This window comes from Volvox carteri (genome assembly GCF_000143455.1).
Source record: "Volvox carteri f. nagariensis unplaced genomic scaffold VOLCAscaffold_52, whole genome shotgun sequence".
Classification (NCBI taxonomy): domain Eukaryota; kingdom Viridiplantae; phylum Chlorophyta; class Chlorophyceae; order Chlamydomonadales; family Volvocaceae; genus Volvox; species Volvox carteri.
In genome coordinates this window covers 745,423-766,151 of record NW_003307595.1, presented here as the reverse complement: position 1 = coordinate 766,151, position 20,729 = coordinate 745,423, and the positions used below count along the sequence as shown (strand labels likewise).

At 56.8% G+C, this 20,729-nt stretch overlaps 3 protein-coding genes across 3 annotated transcripts in view; 2 read left to right on the top strand and 1 right to left on the bottom strand.

The window, feature by feature from the left end:
• Positions 1 to 4,138: 4,138 nt before the first annotated feature.
• On the top strand, positions 4,139 to 7,730 carry atpmg1 (F1F0 ATP synthase, subunit G, mitochondrial). The gene is made up of 9 exons (XM_002955527.1): positions 4,139 to 4,255; positions 4,329 to 4,372; positions 4,541 to 4,693; positions 4,767 to 4,889; positions 4,994 to 5,121; positions 5,479 to 5,598; positions 5,984 to 6,100; positions 6,815 to 6,936; positions 7,189 to 7,730. The coding sequence occupies exons 1-9, from the start codon at positions 4,152 to 4,154 to the stop codon at positions 7,259 to 7,261; spliced, it is 984 nt and encodes a 327-aa protein (XP_002955573.1). The 5' UTR covers positions 4,139 to 4,151; the 3' UTR covers positions 7,262 to 7,730.
• A 965-nt stretch (positions 7,731 to 8,695) lies between these two features.
• VOLCADRAFT_121440 (uncharacterized protein) lies at positions 8,696 to 16,971 on the bottom strand (the record flags this gene model as incomplete). Its single annotated transcript, XM_002955477.1, has 12 exons — positions 8,696 to 9,238; positions 9,663 to 9,763; positions 10,202 to 10,340; positions 11,002 to 11,142; positions 11,697 to 11,883; positions 12,164 to 12,415; positions 12,692 to 13,121; positions 13,586 to 13,685; positions 14,705 to 14,830; positions 14,940 to 14,969; positions 15,482 to 15,540; positions 16,284 to 16,971. 12 exons carry the CDS (start codon positions 16,969 to 16,971, stop codon positions 8,696 to 8,698), a joined length of 2,796 nt encoding a protein of 931 aa, XP_002955523.1.
• A 726-nt stretch (positions 16,972 to 17,697) lies between these two features.
• smc1 (structural maintenance of chromosomes protein 1) overlaps positions 17,698 to 20,729 on the top strand; it is a gene marked incomplete at both ends in the record, with an annotated part of 15,767 nt that continues 12,735 nt past the window's right edge. The window contains 5 exons of the mRNA XM_002955526.1: positions 17,698 to 17,988; positions 18,173 to 18,373; positions 18,603 to 18,734; positions 18,887 to 18,991; positions 19,523 to 19,633. Coding sequence (XP_002955572.1) covers positions 17,698 to 17,988; positions 18,173 to 18,373; positions 18,603 to 18,734; positions 18,887 to 18,991; positions 19,523 to 19,633 — 840 coding nt within the window. The remainder of the gene's footprint in view (positions 17,989 to 18,172; positions 18,374 to 18,602; positions 18,735 to 18,886; positions 18,992 to 19,522; positions 19,634 to 20,729) is intronic.

Below are 20,729 nucleotides of genomic sequence, written 5' to 3'. Positions count from 1 at the left end.
CCTGGGGGATGCCGGCCCGGCGGCACCAGCACACCGCGGCGCCGACAGCGGCTGGTCGACACAAGCGCTGCACGCCGGCACGAGACCGCACCTGCTATTCCTCCGCGCAGCACATATTTTTGTTTGCTGAACAGCAACAGCATTCTTCCCACAATTACATCGTGTGACTGTTTTGCAGCGGAGGGGGCCGCGGTGCTTGCCGTGTAGTTCCTAGAGGGGTCGCGGCCAAGGGTAGAGTTGCCTCTATGGGCTGGGAGCGGTCGTCTGGGTCTAAGGGTGACTAGACTAATCCACAACCATGCGTCTGAACATCATCAGGTTTGCAGGTAGGGGGTACGGGCGGTGAGGGGATGGATTAGCTGCAGCAAGCAGTGCAGCACCGCTGTCAGCAGCCGCGGCAGCAGCACCCGTACCCACACCCACACCCACACACGGAAATGCACCACCTGTGTCGGGGGGCGGGAAGGAGCATGTGCGGCGGCAACCGGTGTTGAGGCACTGGTGGGGCAATGGAGGTGAGGTGAGGCACGACGACAGCACTACTTCCACTCTCGAGGCCGCGCAGAGGCACCTGGGGGACGCACGCCATACTCTGCGAACATACTGCGTGTGCAATGTGGCATGGCGGCAGTGGCAGCAGTGATAAAGAGGAGTGGTCAAAACCTCGCTCTGCGGGGCTATGTGTGGGGTTATGTCCGGGGCTATGCAGCAAACGTGAACGAAACGTGGAGGGAGCGGTCGCGCGGGCAGTGCCGCCGCCGTTGGAAGCGGCGGCAGAGGCCACTGCCGACCGGAATTGGTGCTTGGGGTCACTGCCGACTAGTTGCCCCTCCCGGCTGGTGGCTGCTGTTCGAGTACTGGGTCTGGTCTAGGGTTACTAGGTGCGCGGCGTTGGGAGCTCTGTTGCGGCGTTGCTGCCGCCGGCCACGGGGGCGAAGGGTTTATGTGGCGACACGAGGGGGGGGGGGACAGAGGCAACAAGGGGGCTTGGCAACAAGGGAGCTGTGAGAGAGCTCGAAGGCGGTTGAGGCTCACGGGGCAATGGGAAGCTGGCAGCCGCAGCGCAGCCAGCCGCTGCCAGCCCACAACTGGCGGGCTGGCAGCCAATTGAAGATGTGCTGCCCCAACTACGCATGTGGTCGGAACCGCAGAGAGCCACCACGGTCCACACTCGCCTCGCCGCCAGCTAAGAGTCCCAGATCGAGCGAGTGGTGGAGTGTTGTGTTGCGTTTGGGGTTTTAACGGCAATCGTTTCACCTTTGTCCCCACCTTTCGGTGGCTTGGATGATCTGAGCCGCGATAAGAGGGAAATGCCGATAGTGGTGTAATGGTTGAGTCCCTTGCATCCGGGGGATAATGTGAGCGGGGTGAGCAGCAGTACATGTTACGGCATGCCAACCTTGCTCGCCACGTGAAGGTGTCTGTGCGTGTGTTTGGCTTAGGGCACGGATCTGTGGGAGACGATGTGGGAGACGGTGGACAACACGTCGCCGGGGACCTGCTATGCGCGTCCGGTGGATATGTACGACGGCAGGTTGTACTGTTAACACCAGCAAAGCGCCGGACCCCAGCCGGGTCCTATTATTGCTGTTACCATCCACTGGTATATGGATGTCGGTCATTTCCAACATGTACTTCATGACGCGAAAGCTAATGGGAGAACTTGCCAGATGTAAGAGTGTGAAGCTGGTGGGTGGGTGGGCGGGCGCTTTCCGGGCACGAGGGAATGTGTATGGGGCACAAGAGAACCGATTTGGAGTGTATATTTGGGTGTCCACAGCACAGCCACAACAGCATAGGCACCTGCATACTTCTCTTCGCCCTCCTGCAACCGCTATATATATTATAATCCTCACTTCCCGCTTTTGAATAAGAGTGAGACTTGCTACAGCAATTTTGGCCACGAAACGACAGCGTGGACCAAAAAACACATAAACGCGGGGTTGGCACGAGGGGGTCCTCACCGCAGCGGCGTCGAGGGCATATGACCCTAATCGCAGTTTCAGGTGATTACGTCTACACATGGCAGGACCAGGGCTCTGCTGGGAAAAGGACCATACGATTATCGCCCTTGTGTTTGAAAGTGGTGGGCATCGTTTGGGCTGCACACGACAGCCTGCGCCGCATTGGACAAGGGCACCCTAAGAAATGAAAGCAGCGTTTGTCGAGGGAGCGGTACACTCCCCTGAAAGAGGGGGTAGGGCTGTCGCTTTGCTCTTGCTCTTCAGCACATGAAGCTGCTGGGAACCGCGTGAAGCGCCTGTATGTGTACAGAGCCGTGGAGCCGCTTAAAATTGAAGAAGAGGACAAACATTTGGGTTACAAGGGCTGGCACAGCTGAGGTACAGCACACGGAACTTCGCTCAGGCAGGTGAAGCAACCGAAGCGCAGGCAAGGCAGGTCCGTGCCAAGCTCGTGAAGAAACCAAAGGGCCACAGGAAAGCGAACGCAGACCTGGTTACAAGCGAGGTGCACACTGAGATTGTGCTCTTCCTCTAGAGTCGCAATATTAAGGGGGTTGGGCAGCAGTTGGTAGGCAGCAGTCATTGCCTCGAGGCCCTTCCCACCTTAACCCCTACTTCAAAGTGTCACTAAGGACCCCGGCGATTTGCGCCTGCTCAGTAGCCGGCAGCTTTTTCCTGAGGCAGCTTTTTGCTCAACCACTACTTCAGGGCGTCACTAGAGCTCTTGAAGGATTCAACTCCAAAAGCATTTAGTCAAAGGAGGGGACGCTGACTTAGACCCCCTTGTGAAGAGGACTTAGAGCTGCTACCCACAACACCGGCAGTGCAGGGCAGGGGGGTTGTAACCGCGGGCCTGTCACGCTGCCTGGGGCGCCAGCGGCATCGGCGCTGGGATGTGCGTCGTGGTAAGGACGGGGAAGAGAAGAGAAGAGAGGCCCAGCGACGCGTCGGATCGGATCGTGTCAGGGCCATCTGGGTCGCATCGTAGTTGTAGTCGTGGAGCAGTTGCTTTGGGGAATGCGGGGAGAGGGGGGCCCTGGTACCGCTGTGGATTCGGGACGTCTGATGTATGTGTGCTGCTGAACCAGATGCTGGAGGGTGCCGGGTCGGGCTTGAGGATGCGGAAAAGCATGGAGCGCATGTCCTAGATCGGCCCTGCACCGGTACCAATTTTGAATCTGGTGTTGGACAGAACGGAGGATTGTGCCAAATCGTTCCCCGTGTGCCAAATGCATGGACGTGTGAGTTGTTATGCAGGTCATGGGGGGCCTTATCTGCCAGCAAAGTGCCCCGGGCATTGCCGTGGGTTTGGGTTTGGGGCTTAGGACGAAGAGGTGGAGCCACGCAGGGCGGGTTGGAGCCATGAACACTGCTGCCCTTAGTGGCGCTAATTTTGGAGGTAGTGACTGGCGGTGCATACATTGATAGAGGGATGTGGGTTGGAGCTAGGACGCTAGTAATGACGCTGCATGCGGAGAGATCCTGTTAATGATCGACGGGCCGGCCAGTCCGCCTGACTTGTCCCGAGCAGCAGCAGCAGCAGGGCGTACGGATGCAAGGGCTTGGGCTTCCTTAACCCCCAAAGCCATTATGCTTTGTGTACCCGCATGCTTATCTGGCATCATGACAGGATTTGCTGACCTGTGAGCATGTCAAGTAGCGCCTTGCAGCGGCGACATCGCGGCGACTAGAGCAGCGACATAGGTAAGGGCCGCTCACGCAGTCGCCTGTCCTTATAGAGCCGCATCTTTCGTTTCTAGACTAGCATGCTCCCGTGGGTGGGGGGTAATGGCTATTAGCCATAGGATTGCATGGAACGCGCGGCAGCGAATCACCATGCGAAAGGGTCCAGGCTCCGCGTGTCATGCATGCGTGTCACCCCACATTGACATAGTGGGGTGAAACGAAAGCAGCCAGACCTGAGCTGTTGCAGGAGAAGATGTAAACACAAAGGAATAACCAGATTTCAGCAGTCAGATGCAGTTTAAATTGTTGCTCATGCAGAGTTTGAACGCACCTTTGGTACAGCTATCATCTGTTTTGGCTAAGCTTAAATTTTAACATCTGTGGGAATTGTTGGCTCGTTCATTTCGGCAAATCGTACGGCAGCGCTTCCTCTATTCTTTTACTCTTGCCCCGTCGACAACGTCGCGGTAGCGCCTGCTGGTAGATGAACCGATAGGGACCATGGCGCTCCGTAACGCAGCTTCGCTTTTGGGCCAGCGCTTGGTTGGAGCTGCCGAGTTGGGGATCAGCGCAGCCAAGTCCGGAGCTGGAGAGGCTCTGACGAAGTAGGACCTGCGACAACGTACCTACTTTCGGTTATGCTTCTTTTGACGGGCCTGCTTTTGCGTACACGTGCAGCGCCTTTGTCACGGACGGTGTGCGCCATGCCTCCAATCAAGCCGGTGGGTACGGTGGGATGGACTTCAGCTGCACCAAGGATATTTGTTATGATGCATACTGCAAATATTTACGGAGCGGACGGCTTAGGAGTGGTGCTGCCTCCGTCACGGCTTGAGTTCCAAGTCGCGCTCTGAGACGTCTGCCGGAACGCCCTTATTATGCATCTGCAGTTAAGCAGCGCATTAGGGCCATTAAGAATATCGGGAAGATCACGAAGGCCATGAAGATGGTGGCCGCCTCGAAAATGAAGAACGCGCAAGTGGCGGTGGAGCAGTCCCGCGGCATTGTCAACCCTTTCGTACGCTTGTTTGGGGATCACCCAGGTAGGCTGAACTTGTCTGAACTCGCGTAACAGTTTCCGATGGTCACGGAACTTGTCGACGCGCGCAACATCAGGCGTGGAGGGCAAGGCTGGCGTGACTGTAGCCGTGACGTCGGATAGGGGCCTCTGCGGTGGCCTCAATTCCAACATCACCAAGTACACCCGGGCGCTCCTTAAGCTGGACTCAGCGGCAGCAGGTGCGTGCGCAGGTGCCGGCTCTCTGACCGACCAACCGGACACCCCTTGCCTCCTAAAGGCAGGATTGCGAAGCATAACACGGGTTCCCTGATGCGATGGGCAGGCGAATCTGCGAGCACTCGGCTCGTGGCCATTGGTGACAAGGGGCGCTCGCAGCTGATGCGCGCGGAGGGCCGCCTGTTTTCCTACTCCTTCGCGGACACCTACAAGGTTCGCGTGACTTTTGCCCAGGTGCGTTGAATGTTGGGGGGTCCCACGCTTCGGACTTGGGCGCAGCGTTCCACCTTGTACTGGCCTTGGCATGCACACGGAGAGCTGACGTGGGTTTTTGTTCGCCATGCCCCCGGCTGGGGTACGGGCAGCGGTCATAACTCGCATCCTAGGAAGTAGTCACATGCAGCCACCTATCCAGCATTGCAGAGAGCCTATTTGTTCAGCTATGTTATTCCTACCAATCTACCCACAAAATGTTTTGCATTGCTATGCGGTACCTGTGCGATGTACACTGACATTATAATTAGGACGCTACTCGTTCGCTCTTAAGCAATGTCCCCAGCTTCTGCGCCCCCATGTTCCCTGTTCCAATAGGCTTCTCTGATTGCCGAGGAGTTGCTGAAGAACAACCCCGAGGTCATTAAGGTGATGTTTAACAAGTTCAGGTCCGCCATTTCGTTCAAGCCGACCCTGGCTACCGTCCTCACCCCTGAGGTAAGCCGGACTCTGGATCCCTTGAGCATTACTGCCGAGTAATTTTGCAGAGTACATTGCTGCACCGGCAGCACATCTTTGAGCCTTACAGTGCTGAATGCGACTGTTGGGGAAAGATGGGAGGATAACTAACTGTTAGCAACAACGCGCTAAGTAGGGCCCTAGCTCGTCAGCTTCGTCGGTTGTGTACGAAAGCACGAGGAAGGGATTGCTGGCACGGGGACAGAGGCAGGGGCGGCTCTGAAAAGCGAGCGGTAAAAGAGCATTAGCCATATTGGAGCCACCCGTGCCAAGAGATGTCCCAGTCATGTGTTTACATCGTAATGCAAGATAAGGCACTGCTGTCCGCTGAATGCTATTCCGCTTGACATCTGTTTCCTTCCAGGCGCTGGAGAAGCAGCTGACGGAGCCGACGGGCAACCGCCTTGATGCCTACGAGGTTGAGGCGACTCACGAGCGGTCGGACGTTTTGCGCGACCTGGCGGAGTTCCAGCTGGCTGCGGTGAGGGCAGCGGGGGCAGGGATACTGGGGCATATGGCAAGGGCTGAGCAGGGGAAAAGGGAGGGGTACAGGTTTGACTTGGGCTAGAGCTTGGATGCGACGGACCAAGGCGAAGTGAACAAGTGTCAGGTACTTGCTGACAGCCTATGGGCGGGGAGAGTGAAGAGGTGCTCATGAAGGCCTGGCTGTGATCGTGACACGAGGGAAACCAAAGCTGGCTTTACGGTGCTATTAACCAGCGCAGCGCTCTGTAAGAAGGAAGGGATTGTGGTTTTCATGGCGGTGTTCACGGGGATGGCTCTTGAATGGAGTATATGTCAGGAGATGAACGCAGGAGGATTCTGGGACGGCATGCACTCAAAGCAGCAAGGGGCGTGCGGATTATGATTGTTTCAGCACTGCAGTACGAGCCGAGGATGAGCCATACTAGTAGCCTACGGTGCTGAGGGAGTACTGTACATGGATCCACGATTTAGCGAAAGTTGTTGTGCCATTAGCACGATTTACGCGCTGCGGCTGCTATCCTGGGACAGTGCGAGCTTGGTGCCTATGCAAAAAGGCCTCTGGCGGACGTATGTTGGATGTCCCGGTTTGTCTAGCTGTCTGGGAGGTCTCTCCACCTAGCAATGCTGCCATGGGCTTCGGCGCGATGGTTCCGGCTTGATTCCTCACCACCACCACGCTCTGTTTTCCTTTGCCCTCGCCCTGCCTCAGACGTTGTACAACGCCATGCTGGAGAACAACTGCAGCGAGCACGCCTCGCGCATGTCTGCTATGGAGAACTCGACCAAGTCGGCTGGCGAGATGTTGGGCAAGCTCACGCTGGAGTACAACCGGTGGGTGCGCCTACGGATGCTGGCTCTGCCCTCCCGACCCTGTCGTAGATACGTCGATGAATAGATTCGCAAAGCGGTGGTCTGGAAAGGGACCTGTGCGCCCGGTCTGAAGCGTTTATCGACTGTCGATGAGTCGGGCTCCGATTTTGATAGATTCCGGGCTGCTATGCTGCCTTGCATGTCGGCCTTGCTACAGGCTTCCAATTATTGCTGTGCCGTCGCCGCTGCTATCCCGCTGCTGCCCTTCTGCAGGAAGCGCCAGGCCACCATCACGACGGAGCTTATCGAAATTATTGCTGGTGCTTCAGCCCTCATGGACGCTTAAACAGCAGCGGCGTTACCTTCCGAAAGCGAATTTCGCGTTCAGGAACCCTGGCATAGCAACATGCAAAAGTGGGATTATGGGAGCTCAGTGTTCGGCGTGCTGAGAGCTGTTTTTCATGGTTCCTGTGCGTGGGGACATAGGTGGCCAGTATTATTAGTCATCAGGGTGCAGATTGCGCGTCCATCCACGTTTCACGAGGGGAGGCTTGCGGTTGGATGGTTTGGTGGCTCTGGCGGTCCTGTCCCGCCTCACCTCCTTCACCTGCGAGGGAAGGATCTAGGCGGCTGCGGCCGACCCGGCTAGTGCCGCTTTGTAAGCTGCCTAGCGAATGTTGGGCTGATGTGGTTGGTGGCTACCAGTGGCAGCCTGAACCTCTTACCTGTCCTGGCAGTTGCATAGGCGCTGTTACTCAAGACTATAACACGGCAAATGGAGGGCCGCAAGAGATGTAACCAGGCAACCTTTTTCTTCTTGTTGTATTACAGCGGGCTACGTTTCTATACCGTAAAGCAATGTTTGCAAACAGCAGCAGGTGACGTCGCTTCCTGCAGACGATGCGTCAAACGGCTGTGGAACGCAATCGTGAAGTTGCATGGTCAGCAGTATCCTGCCCGTTGCGGTACCTCCACTGTTGCGGTCGGCTAATCAATTAGCATCACCGCCTATCAGCTCTATCCAGAAAACTACAAGAAGTTGCCAGCAAGCTGATGTGACGCCTACATCTTGACCTCTACTCTTTGATGTGTAGTTCGCAAAGATGCTCGATTCTTACACGATCGGGCAGAATATCCCACGATTAAGACCGTGGTACAAGGCCCTCACCACCGCGTTTTTACACACCTTTCCAAAAACTTTAACGATCATTTGTTGCACTCCAGTCCCTCGACCTGCATTACACGTATCGCCGGAAACCTGGCCCAGTGCATCCTGCGCAACAGCCCTGCATCCAAATTCACGTCCGCCAGATCCACACACTGCGAAATTCATTCAAGAGACGAGACGCCACCGCCAACGCGTCAAGATCGCTACCTCATGCATTACTCCACATACCACAGGCTGGGTCGTCCCCATTCGCTCCCTCTCACATGCACACCACCACCACGTCCACCTTGCCAAGCCCGCGCCTCGTCCCCTCTCCATAAACTTGGAGCCCGGAATAGAAAGTCCCTTGCGTCTTTTTATCACCCCACTGTCGACACAACCAAACACGAATGCATGCAAAAGCATATGACAAAAAGGAGACTCAGCTGAGCTGTAATCCACCGCACGCCGTCCCTCACGCGTACCTGCTTGCTCCGCCTTATTATGGACTTATTATGGACTACTCACCTCGATTGGTTGAGGAAAATCACGGACACGTGCCCAAACCCTGGGCAAGTATCTTCTGACCCAGTATTCTTGACCAATGCGGCGCAGCAACAACAAATCCCCACGTTAGACACGCCCGTCCGCGCGGGTGCCGCCTTCGCCAAGGGCGCTAGCATCCGCCATCTCATCCTCTGCGGTGGCAGCTGCAGCAGCTCCTCCAGCTGTTGCGACCGCCTCTTCCTGCTGAGAAGCAGTCGCAGCCTCACTTTCCTGCATATCGCCACCTCCTGCCCCGTCCATCGCCGCACCCACTTTCAAAACAGTTCCGAGACTGTTCTCGTCTTTTCTGCACGCACCCTCACCATCCTGCATCACGGCATACGAATCGTCCTCCCCTTCGTCCACCTGCCCATTCTGAACACCCCCATCTTCCTCCTGCTGCTGCTCGTACTCCTCGCCCTGCATGGCATACTCCGCACCCTCGAGCGCTTCCCCATCCGCCTCCTCTGCCTCCGGACCAGCCTGCTGCTGCTGCTCCTCCTCCTCCTCCTCTTCCCCACCTTGCGCAACCCCCGCTGGGCCATCGTCGTGCTGCAGCGCCACGGCCATGGCCACCGCCGCCGCCAGGCCCGCAGCCATCGAGTCCCTCCGCCGGCGCTCCTCCGCCACCTTGCAAACAGGGAAAACAAAGAGATGGCAAAATACATAACGCTACACAGTCTTGCATCCGCAATGCATCCGCAGGCACTGTGCCACGACTGTGTTAAGGTAACTGCTGATGCCCTGTAGACGCGTGCAAGTATAAGCGCTACCAGGCACATGCTGCCATAACCCCATCGCCAAAACCCTCAATCCAACCCTTCAAGACAACCATAGAGTGAGGGCCATGGGTGCAGCTGAGCAAAACACCGGCAAGAGGCTTGGGCAGCAGGCCTTTCCCCAGCCCCGCAGTGCAAATCCATAGGGGCTCATGATGCGCCGTACGCGCGCCGTACATCAAGTACATGCGTCGCACTACGCCGCCGTGCGGTGCGGAGGAGGAACGCGTCACAACGCCCCAGATCACCGCTATCCTCAGCTCAGGTCAGCTCACCAGCCGCTCCACCCTGGAGCGTTCCGCTGCCGCGCTGAGCTGAGCCTGCGCGTTCGCCTCCACCAGCCGCCAGGCAACGGCCGCCTCCTCATCCACATGGGCTGCAGGAAGAACGCGAAGGAACAAAAATTAAAGAAAATCATAAAAATTAAAAAAATGTAATGAGTGAAAAATAATAAAATTACGAAAAATCATAACAGGCATTTTTTAAAGGGGGGTCTAGGAAAAGTGGAGGAGCGGAGGGAGGACGTAGGAAGCCCTACACCGTCGAAAAATACATTACACCGTAGAAAACAATGACACAGCCGTTGGCCAAAAACATCAACACAACCACACTCTCGCTGTGTCACTTCCGCTAGACTTGCTAGATTGCATGCAGCTGAGTGGCATGGAAGGGGACGGAGGGCGGCGGTGACATCGGCAGTGTCATGTCGTGCACTGCCTCTCAGTCTCTCTACGTCACCCACTACCTCTCCTCCTACTCCTTCTTCGCCTCCTCCTCCTTGCCGGGATCCTAACAAACCCTTTCCTTCTCGCACCGTTTTCCTCCCAGGGATCGTCTGCGTCCGCCAAATCGAGGTTGGTGAGGTCCAGATCGGCGTCCTGATCGGCGATGAGCATCGCCAGGGCCTCGTGGGTCAACGTACCTGCCCGAAGCTGCTCAACCGCCTGACGAGCCTGTCATCCAGTGTTGTTGTTGGGGACAGTGTGTATGTATGTATGTATGTATGTATGTATGTATGTATGTATGTATGTATGTATGTATGTATGTATGTATGTATGTATGTATGTATGCATGTATGTATGTATGTATGTATGACTTAGATTACACTGTGGGCCGCGAGAGCCGGGGGCCGAAGCCGAAACACAGCGCAAGGGTCGGGAGCACACAGCACAAGTCGGTTTGTCTTGTGTGCTCCCGTATGTATGTATGTATGTATGTATGTATGTATGTATGTATGTATGTATGTATGCGTGTGTATCTGTATGTGTTCCTGTTTGTGTGTGTGTTCGTGTGTGTGTGTATGTGCTTGTGTGTAAGGAAAGGAGGGGGGTAAAGAAGGGAAAAGAAGGAAAAGCCCTATATGAACGGGAGGCAAGAAGGCAAGAAGGCAAGAAGTAAGGAGGTAAGAGGATGGCTTAATAAAATACGCCATCGTGTACGACACATGGTCACAGAACAGGTAAGGCAGGCACGACCGCCGACTCAGAAACGAAGGAGTACGGAGCGAAGGGGTTGGGGTCGGCGGAGGGGGCGGGGGCGGGTGTGTGTGTGGGGGGTTAAGAGCAACAATTTCCCCTTTTTCCTATATCCTGCCACCGGCACAACACTGCCCACCGGCACAACGGCGCACACCTGATGTTCCGCCGGCAGATAGCCCTGTGTGGGGTCGTCCACGGCGCCATCCAGCCAGGCCCTGCTGCAGCACCAGTAGCTGACCAGCAGGTCGGAAGTGAGGCCAAGGTCCTCGAGCCTCTCCTGCAATGTGCATGTGACAGGGCCACCCGCCGCCACGGCCACCGCCACCGCCCGCAAAGGAAGCAAAATGAACTTCGTGATCATAAACCGAAAGAGGGGGCTGCAGCAAGCCGCTGTCTATATGAGGGACTGAGTGGCTGTCTGGTGGTTTGGGGGTTGTGGGCGCGGTATTTTTAAGGTTCTGTACATTAGAAGTAGTTGAGATTTAACTTTAACGACGTGGGGCTACATAACCGCGCTCGGTACCTTAACGGGGTCTAAGGGGTTCGATGGGGTTTGGGGGCTGCGTCTTGACGGGCTGCGTCACCACTACTTAGTACATGCGAGGCCATCCTGCGGACCTGGACGGGACCGGCTGCACTACCAGCAGTGGTGATCCGCCCTGTCGAATGATCAACTGTAAAGTCCCATATTTAACCGTAACGTAAACTCACGTAACCATCACCGTAACGGTAAGTAACGGTAACCACCACAAAACCCGTTTCGTCCAGTTACATTCTTTATCGTCCGCGCAGTTCATCACCCGCCCAGCCCCACTCGACCACCACACTCACCGGTTCGAGCCCCAGCTTCAGCAGCACTGTTGCGGCGTCCCGCTGCTCCCAGCGGTCCAGTCCGCTGCGGACCATGGCCACCAGGTGGGGCAGGCCGTACAGCAGCAGCAGCGACTTGCCGTCCGTGTCCCGAATGAGCAGCGCCAGAGTGGCGGCAGCACGGTCACGGCAGTAGCCGTACTCCTGCCTGGTAATGGAGGGCCGTGAGTGTGTATATGTGAGGATCGCTGTAAGGAAGAAAGGATAAGAAAACACACACCAAAAAACATGCAATGCAGGTTGACCTATATTATAAAGGGTTCGCTCGCACGACGGACCACAACCTCGCTGCTTGCTCGTCCTCCCCTGATTTTCCGAGGAACCCTATCTCCCTTTCCGTAACCCTCTTCACCCCCGGTCCACCCCATCATACACACACCCCTCACAACCCCCTCTCACACCCCCTCATACGCACACCCCGCCCCCACCTGTCTGTCGCCAGCACGGATATGAGCGCCGTCACCGCCCCCGCCCCCACCAACACCCGCCTCGCCACCTGGCCCCCCCTGGCCAGGTTGTACAGCAGCCTCGTGGCGGCCTGGCTGCTGTAGCGGTTCTGTGACATACAGAGCGACACCGCGGGCACCCCCGCCACCGCCGCCAGCCAGGAGACCTCCCCCGGGGAATCGCAGTACGCCAGGATGGACGCTGCTACACCTTGTAGGTACGGACTGCCGTACCTGGCCGGCGCGCGTAGACGTGTGTGTATTCGTGTACGTGTACGAGTGCGTATATGCATGTGTTGTCCGTTGGGAATATAGAAGGGAAAAGTGGAGGGGTGGGGATTGGAAAGCGTGTCAGGGTTTTAGGGTTTAAGGGCTTCCCTCCCTGGGGGGAATAGGGGAATAATATCCAAGAGTGGGTACGACAGGGTGGCAACCCCCAACCCCCAACCCCCTCGTGCTGTTCCCCCCAAATCCCTTCCCCTTCTTAGACAAGACAAAGCGCCCACGCACCTGAGGAGCCATATCGCCTCATCCATCACTGATCCCCGCACATAACGGTGCAGCCTCTCCATTGCCGCCGCGCGCGCTGCGGCACTGCACGGCCGCCCACCTCTGCCGCTGCCACCAGCACCAGCACCAGCACCCGCTGCCGCCGTCCCGGCCGCTGAATCCCCCGGCCCTGCAGTCGCCGGCTCTGCTGCCGCCGCCGCCGCCGCCGCCGCCGCAGTCGAGGCCAGCTCCGCACTTCCCCCCACTGCCGAATCCGGCTCGCTCGCCGCTACCGCTACCGTACCCGCTGCCGTGTCGTCCTCTGGCGGCTCTACTGTGGCGACCTCCCACTGACGCAGCAGCTCGTACAGGTCCGCTAGTGCGGCGGACCGGCGCTCCCCTGTGTCGTTGCGGATGGAGTGAACCCAGCCGGCGAGGGAGGAGTGCAGCCCTGCGGAGGCAAGAGGTCCCAGGTAATGCGTAAGTTGGTAGTTGGTTGTTAGCTGTTAGTTGGAGATGGAGGGAGGGAGGGGCAAGCATAGCAGGTAGGCGCACTGGCACAGCATAGCAGTCTGGCTAGTTCGGTTATTTCGACATCCCCCATTTCTTTTGAGCGATGGGGTATAAATATATAGTTTTTCTTTGGGGCGTTTTAACGATGTTTATTTCCCTATCTCGGACAGCCTCCGGCCCCCCCAGGGCCCTGTCCCTCCTCACGCTCCAAGGTATGGCGACCCCGTGATGGCACCTTTGGAGGGTGGTAACGCGGTAACTCCAGCAGGTGGTGTAACATACATACATACATACATACATACATACATACATACATACATGTATGAGCGCACACATCAAGTGCGCACGTAGGGAAGGACGGATGGTCAACAGACAGACAGACAGACATGCCGACGAACTCACGTGCTAGACGCTCCGTGGCGTCAGGTTGCGGTGTGGGTCCCCGGCCGTGTTGCTGCAGCCACTCGTGGATACGAGCCTTGAGCCAGGGCACCCGGACGACCTGCGACCCCACCAGCAGCAGCAGCAGCAGCAGCAGCAACAACACCAACAACAATCCAGGCAGGCGGCTGGCAGAGGTTAAGGCCTGACTACTGCTCCCGGAGTGTCCGGGTTCAAATCCGCCTGCCGACCTCTCGGGTATTTGAGGTGGTGAAATGGGAGGTGGCCCCCCATCTTTTGGACGGTGTAGGACGTGATAAAATCAACTTGCGAAAGCCGACCAGGAACTAAGTTGAGGCGCCGTTGATCCGCTAGATTTGGTTGGATGCTGGTGGTGAGTTGCCAAACTCAAAGAGTACACTCTGAAGTCGGATGGGGTGAATGGATTAGGGTGCCCCTCTTGCAGGGGAGAGCAGGGAACTGCCTCGGGAAGGAGGCCACTGGTGTAGCTTAACCCCCCTGTGACGACATACATACAACAATCCCCTTTTGGTTCCTCTTTGTTCGGCCCTGTCTATCAACAATAAAGAGGGGGCTTGTCTGAGCACATAATAAGATTTAGCTTATCATATGCTCAGACAGCCCGTCCTTTTTAAAGTTTTTAATTCCTCCGTAAGTCACGGGAAGAAGTCACGGGGTTGTTTTTATAGGGCGGAGCATCGCGTAGAGGCGCAGCCAATGAGTGTGCGTATGTCTGTCTGCGCGCAGAGAAGCCGTGGCTGCAGAAGGGAGCATATCGCTAACGTCGCTAACATCCACCAATGCCGTACAGGTAGGTGTGGGGTTGTGCACGGGTAAAGTGGTTGGAAGGCGCGGTGGGAGGCGATGCGAAACAGCCGAGGAGCGGCAGCGCGAGGAAATCCGGCACGAGGTCTCCCTCACCGCCCCCGAGAGGTCCAAACAACGGCTGAAAACCACGCAACCACACCGCGTCGCATCCGCAGAGCGTCAGCGACAGCAAAACAGCATCAGCATCAGCATCAGCAACTACATAGTGGCAACACGGCTACACAGGATATCCTGCAGGATTCCTAAACCCACCCCGTGTACACCGACCGTACGGCTTCTAACCCTACCTACCTGGACATCCAGCACCTCAATGTTGGTTTTGGGGCACAGCCTGTTGCCCGTACGGAACCAGTTCTTGAGGGTGGTGTATTCGTACACCTGACCGGTGGCGCAAAGGATCACCGGGTCCAGCATCACCTGCAGCGCAGTTGCAGCAGCATCAAGTAATCAACAACACCCAACAAACAACGGCTCGCTCCTTGTTGCCGTGTCATTTTCAACATTTCCAACAAGGTAACAAACTTACATTGAGGGATATTGGGTCCTTGAACTCATCCTGCACGAGACAACCACGAACAACAAACACCAAACACATGCGGGCGGGAGGGGTGCAGGGGGGGCCCGGGCAAGGAAGGAAGGGCGATGAGGAGGACGAGGGGAAGAAGGGAGGGGCATGAAGGGGGATGAGGCATGAGGCCACCGACACAGTACGGCGGTACGGCAGTATGAGCAGCGCGGTACAGCTCAGCCCAATGACAGATGGAATGCACAGACTGGGCTCCCCGTCTGGACGCACGTGCACTTGGACGGGTGCACTCGCTTAGGCGGTGTCGTCCTTCCGTTAGACCGGTGATCGGTGTTCATGGGTTCACTGGGGTGGGTGCGCCTCAAACTCCTGAGGGGCGGCATCAGGTTGCCCCAACTGCCTTTTCCAGCGCCTTCAGAGGCAACTTCCTCTTCCTCCCTCCGCCTTCCCCCTGCTCCTCCTCCTCCTTGCACATATATGCATACGGCTCTCTCCCCTCTTTGAGCATTTGTCGCACATACATCATCACTTCAACCACTCACCGGCACCTCCAGCTCGTCCTCCACTTCGTCCAGGAGCTCCTTCCAGTTCACATGCCCTCCTGCGGAACAGCCGGGGACACAGCATTCATTCATACATACATACACACGCGCCCGCACACAGAGCCCATATAGCCCAGGTTGGTTACATACACACACATTAGCAATCCTTCTCCATCAACACCACCATCACCATCACCACCACCATCACCACCACCATCACCACCACCACCAGCACCACCACCAGCACCACCACCAGCACCACCACCAGCACCACCACCAGCACCACCACCAGCACGACACCCAACAAACGCCACGACACCTATTCGGGTGGTCAGTTAAGACTGACTTTCCGTTCCCGGGGTGGACCATTGGCGAATTTGGACATCGACCCACATGCGATCCTTCCCGGCGTGCGTGCGTGACATGAGAGAACGGATGTGAGCGAACGGAGAACAAAATGCAGCAGGTTGGAAACGTGCGTAAGCCTATGGACGACAGATCATAAGATGGTTCCGGAGCCAAATTGCCGCAGACCCAGATCGGGAGGTTGTATGTTGGTGGTCAGCTACCGGTACACTACCGATATACGCAAGGCGCGGCCGCCGCTCATGTAAAGTGCCAAGGGCAAGGAGTTGTTCCCTTGACAAGACACACTGGCAGCCGTACTCGTGGCGAAAAAAAACATCGCACGTCGCACGACGATGAGTTTCTGGATGCGATTGACGGACCATATTGAAGTACTTGAGCACAACAAGTACCGGCTCAGTTGCGACTCGGCGACTGGACCCGCACATGAACGTACCTGCACCTGCCGCATCATCCTCAGCTTCCTCTTCCGCTTCGGGGTCTATGGCAGCATCTTCCTCTACAGCGAAGCCCTCCGGTGCAGCTGGCAAGCCCTGAGGTCCGGGCACAAGCGCATCGAGGCGGCCAGCTTCTTCAACTGCAAGATCCCTGCCAGGCCTCAGCTGATCTGGGTGATGGACGGCTTCTGCGCCAGCAGCAAATGCTGTGATATCGGGTATCAAACGTTCGCGGTTGACGACATCCGAGGGGGCTGGTGCCGAGGCAGCGGCCGGGCGCCACATGCCCACGAAACCATCCAATAATCCTTTGAAACGGGTTGCTGCTCGGGTGGCATAAGACCTAGCTTCCTCCGCTGTGTTGTGCCTGGCAGCGCCAGCAACGCGTGCGTGAGGCTTCGATGCCAAGGATGTTGCCGAGGAAGCATTGCCCGGCAATCCTCGGCTGCCTCTATTTGGCCCGTTGCCAATAGATCTGCCGTTACAGTGCTGGTTGGATTGCTCGCCATTTAAGGATTCATCCAAATTCTGTTGAAGCCCGTTGTTGCCAGCATGGTAGCGCAAGTAGCAAAGATATGCAGCCGAGGCCAAGGTGATAGCAGTAATGGAACCTGCAACGCAGATTGTTAAAGCTGGATCATCCCGCCGCGCTGTTGCAAACTGGCCCGGGCTGCCTGGTGAACTCATGCTTGGTCTCTCCAGATGAAAGCCAGGAGAATTAAAGCATTATGGCCAGATTTGACAATGAAAATACATATTGTAGCGTTGTTTTCTGGCTTGCTGGATATTGGAGCACCCGACACGCAGCGACGGAAAGCTGAGGACGGCAAAAAGTAACGCTTGCAGATTGTGGGCAAGTGCAATAAGGAAGGATACTCAAGCAGGGTTTTTGTTACGGGAGTCGCGAACAGCGCTAAAGAGAAGAAAGGTCGAAGCCGTAAGGGGAAGGGTGCCGAAACGGGTAGAGAGAGGACGGCCCTGTGTGTTCTATGGTCAAATACAAACTGGGTTCCGTAATCCTCCTGAGCCCCCAACTGTCTTCCTCCATCGCAAATGGGAAGCCGATTGGAACCGGTACGGGGAACTGCATGCTGTGCTCATGCTGCGCGCCAATCTGAACACGAATGAATCAACCGCAACGCCTATCCAGGGCAACTGTTTTTGCAACAGTTGTAACGCTTAGATAGATTGGTTGTGCCTGGTTGTGCTTTGTGCCAGTATAGGCGTCCAATGTAACTTTCGACAGGCTGCTTCGTGGCTGAGACCCTCCTTTCCATGATGCGTACCGGCGTAATTACTTAAACTCCTCTGATGCTTAGCCATAGTCTTTGGTTACCAAGGTTGCGCTGCACGTGCTGTCGCGGTCAGAATCGTAATAGCACAACTTAGGACATACCAGCTGCAGACAACAGGATGGCGGAAAACGATTATCATGCGAGCCAAGGTTATATCAAGCGGCTTGAGGTGGAAAATTTCAAATCCTACAAGGGTCACCACCGGATAGGCCCCTTCGTGTCCTTCACCGCCGTGATTGGGCCCAACGGCAGCGGCAAGTCAAACCTGATGGATGCCATCAGCTTTGTCCTAGGCGTCAAGACAACGCAGCTGCGCGGCTCCTTGAAGGAGCTGCTCTACAGCGACGGCGGTGCAACGACCAACCCACAGCCGCGAAGGGGCTTTGTAAAGCTGGTCTATGCTCTCCAGGTGAATTGACCAGAGCCCCTCTCCCTTGCTGACCCAAATCATCTCACCCTGGCCAACCAGCAACCAATCTACAACAGTAAAAATCGCATCGCTGTGCCGACGGACGCAACAATTCCTACGGCATGTCTACCTGGCCTCTTCCTGCCCCTTGCTTCTGCTCCTGCCTCTTGTTTTGGCCTTCTAGGAACGCAGCGACGGTGATCAACGGCTTTCAGAACGAGAGCTGAGCTTCGCCCGGGTCATCCTGCCAACCAGCTCCGACCAGGACGCGACCTTCAAAAGTGAATATCGAGTTGACGACCAGATCGTCACATGGGACGCCTATTGCAAGAAGCTGGCCACGTTGGGCATTCTGGTCAAGGTCCGAAACTTCCTGGTGTTCCAGGTGAGGGAGACGTAAGGGGGGAGGATGAGGCCCGGAAAGGGGGAGTTCGGGAGGGAGGTGGGGGTCGGGAGGGAGGTGGTTGTAGCTTCAAGTGTAGAGCCGGGCGTGGAAGAGCCTCCTATGAGGAGAACCTCCGGGCCTCGTGGTTTCCTGCAGGATTGGAGGAGGGATCAATCCTTACCCCTCACCCACCTCACCCTCAACCCACCTCACCCTCTACCCACGGCAGGGTGATATCGAGGCGGTGGCCGCCAAAAGCCCTCAAGGCCTCACCACCCTGTTCGAGCAAATCAGCGGCAGTGAGGCGCTGAGGGCTCGCTTCGATGAGCTGCTCGGAGCTAGGTCCCAGGCCGAGGAGAAGGTAAGAAGGGAGGGCGGCACATGCGCACTCGCGTCAGGCTCTTTCGGGGTTCCCTGGCTTGCTCTCGCCTTGGCCCGCGCTCGGCACCGCTCATCAACCCTGGCCTCACGGGTATTGGCACCTCTCCCTGTACCCTTGAGTTGCTGATGCAGGTGAGTCTGCTGTTCGCGAAGCGCAAGCAGATTCTTGCCGAGCTGAAGGCAAAGAAGAGGGAGAAGGAGGATGCGGAGAAGCACGCCAAGGCACTGGAGGAGCTGGTGAGGAGTGCGGGAGAGGAGGGGAAGGGAGAAGGAGGCAGGGAAAACAGGGGGAGGGAGAAGGAGGCAGGGGCAGGTGGGGGCCAAGAGGGGGCCCAAGAGGGGGGGCCAAGACTCGGGAGCAGCGGAACCGTGGGAGCAGACTCTGGGGAGAGGAGTGTGGAGTATTTGTGAGGCGCCAAAACTGGCCGCCGTGGGGTAGAGGATAGAGGGCTTATGCATGACGTCAGCACGCTTATCGAGAAGTTAGGCATTGCGTTAAGCAACCCAGGACGCCACTTCCTGTACCACATATGTGTATATGCACGTGTCTTGATTAAATGAGTTGCCATCGCGCTTGCTTTTGTGTATGTAAGTCTGTGTTTCCCCCGCCCCCTCCTTACCTCCTTCAAGCGTGAGTGGTTCGTGTTACCCCCCCCTCTTACTTGGGACGTCGGCAGTTGTTATCCTTGTTGCCTTTTGCATGTATCCCACCCCCACCCCGGCCCAGCCTATGCTTCGTCGTAACCCCCCCACCCTCCGGGCCTGCAGCGCGGTCTCAAGTCCGATATGGCTGTCTGGCAGCTGGCTGTGGAGGGTCGTAGTCTGTTGGAGGCCGTGGACGACCAGCGCCAGGCGGAGGAGGCGCTGGCAGCACTGCAGGTAAGGCCGGGTGGGGCGGGTGTCTTCTGGGTGGGAGCGGGAAGGAAAGAGGGAGGCTAGGGGTGCTAGAGGCGAAACCTATGTATGTATGTATGTATGTATGTATGTATGTGTCACGTGTAAACGAGAGGGGTTGAGGCTGAGGGTGTGTGCATGTGTATATTGCCCTCTCGACATACGACCTTCCCGCCGAATTCCTGAATAGCGTATGATTTAAAATCAGAAGGAAAGAAGAAGAATGCGTGCGCCTGCACTCGTGGGGGAAATTGCGGGAAGCGATCAGTAGATCAGAATGCGGGAAGAATTGGCGGTAATTAGTAAGGCCACATGCGGTTGTGCGCGGAGTGGGGTGAAGTACGGCAGTTACGAGTACGCCGTCGTACATTTATCGTCGTGGGATTATCAAGCCGGGCAGGGCCCAGGGTAGGTCACGTGAATGATCGTCGATGTGCAGACGTTCAACAACCTGGACTTCCGGGCTCTCCGGCTTTGTACGGTTCATAAGGCCGCTCAACCCCGTGCTCCCAGCTTTTCCTGCCTGCGGCGAGGAGGCCGATGTGGGTCTTTTCGCCCTGAGGCCATCCATCCATCCGTCAGTCAGTCAGTCAGTCCGCCAGTCAGGTGCAAGCTGAGCCCCGTACCGCGGACGGTGGGCTGCAAGGAGTTCATAAAGTGCCGTTTAATGGCAGAGTGTGTCGTCGTCCCTTGTCAAGCTTCTTCTTTACCTTGCTGAGGGAAACTACAGGGGACAACCCTAAAGGCTCGAACGCAAGTAGCCTATTTTTAAACCACTAGCCTATTCTTAAACTGCTGTTGTTTCAGTCCTTATCGCCGCTGCTGCCCGCCCGCTGCTGCATACTGACGGACGGACGGACGGACGGATGGACTGCAGAACGAGTCTCAGGGCCATGACGCCAAGGTACGTGTCTTCGTGTCCGTGTCCGTGTTCGCCCAGTACGTGTGTAGCCAAGTCCGCCCCGGGCTGTCCGGTACATGATGCGGCCGTACCTGTGCTGTTGCCAAATAGTTAGTCACCAGCTCTGTTCGGGTTGTGGGGAGTGCGCGCGAGTGTGTATGTGCGTGTCTTTCGCTTTTT

Bases quoted from the DNA above. Each gene is read 5' to 3' on its own strand.
- atpmg1 (XM_002955527.1), top strand. From the start codon at position 4,152: ATGGCGCTCCGTAACGCAGCTTCGCTTTTGGGCCAGCGCTTGGTTGGA. The intron at 4,373-4,540 runs GTGGGTACGGTG...ATGCATCTGCAG, and splicing joins CCATGCCTCCAATCAAGCCG to TTAAGCAGCGCATTAGGGCC. The intron at 6,937-7,188 runs GTGGGTGCGCCT...GCCCTTCTGCAG, and splicing joins CTCACGCTGGAGTACAACCG to GAAGCGCCAGGCCACCATCA.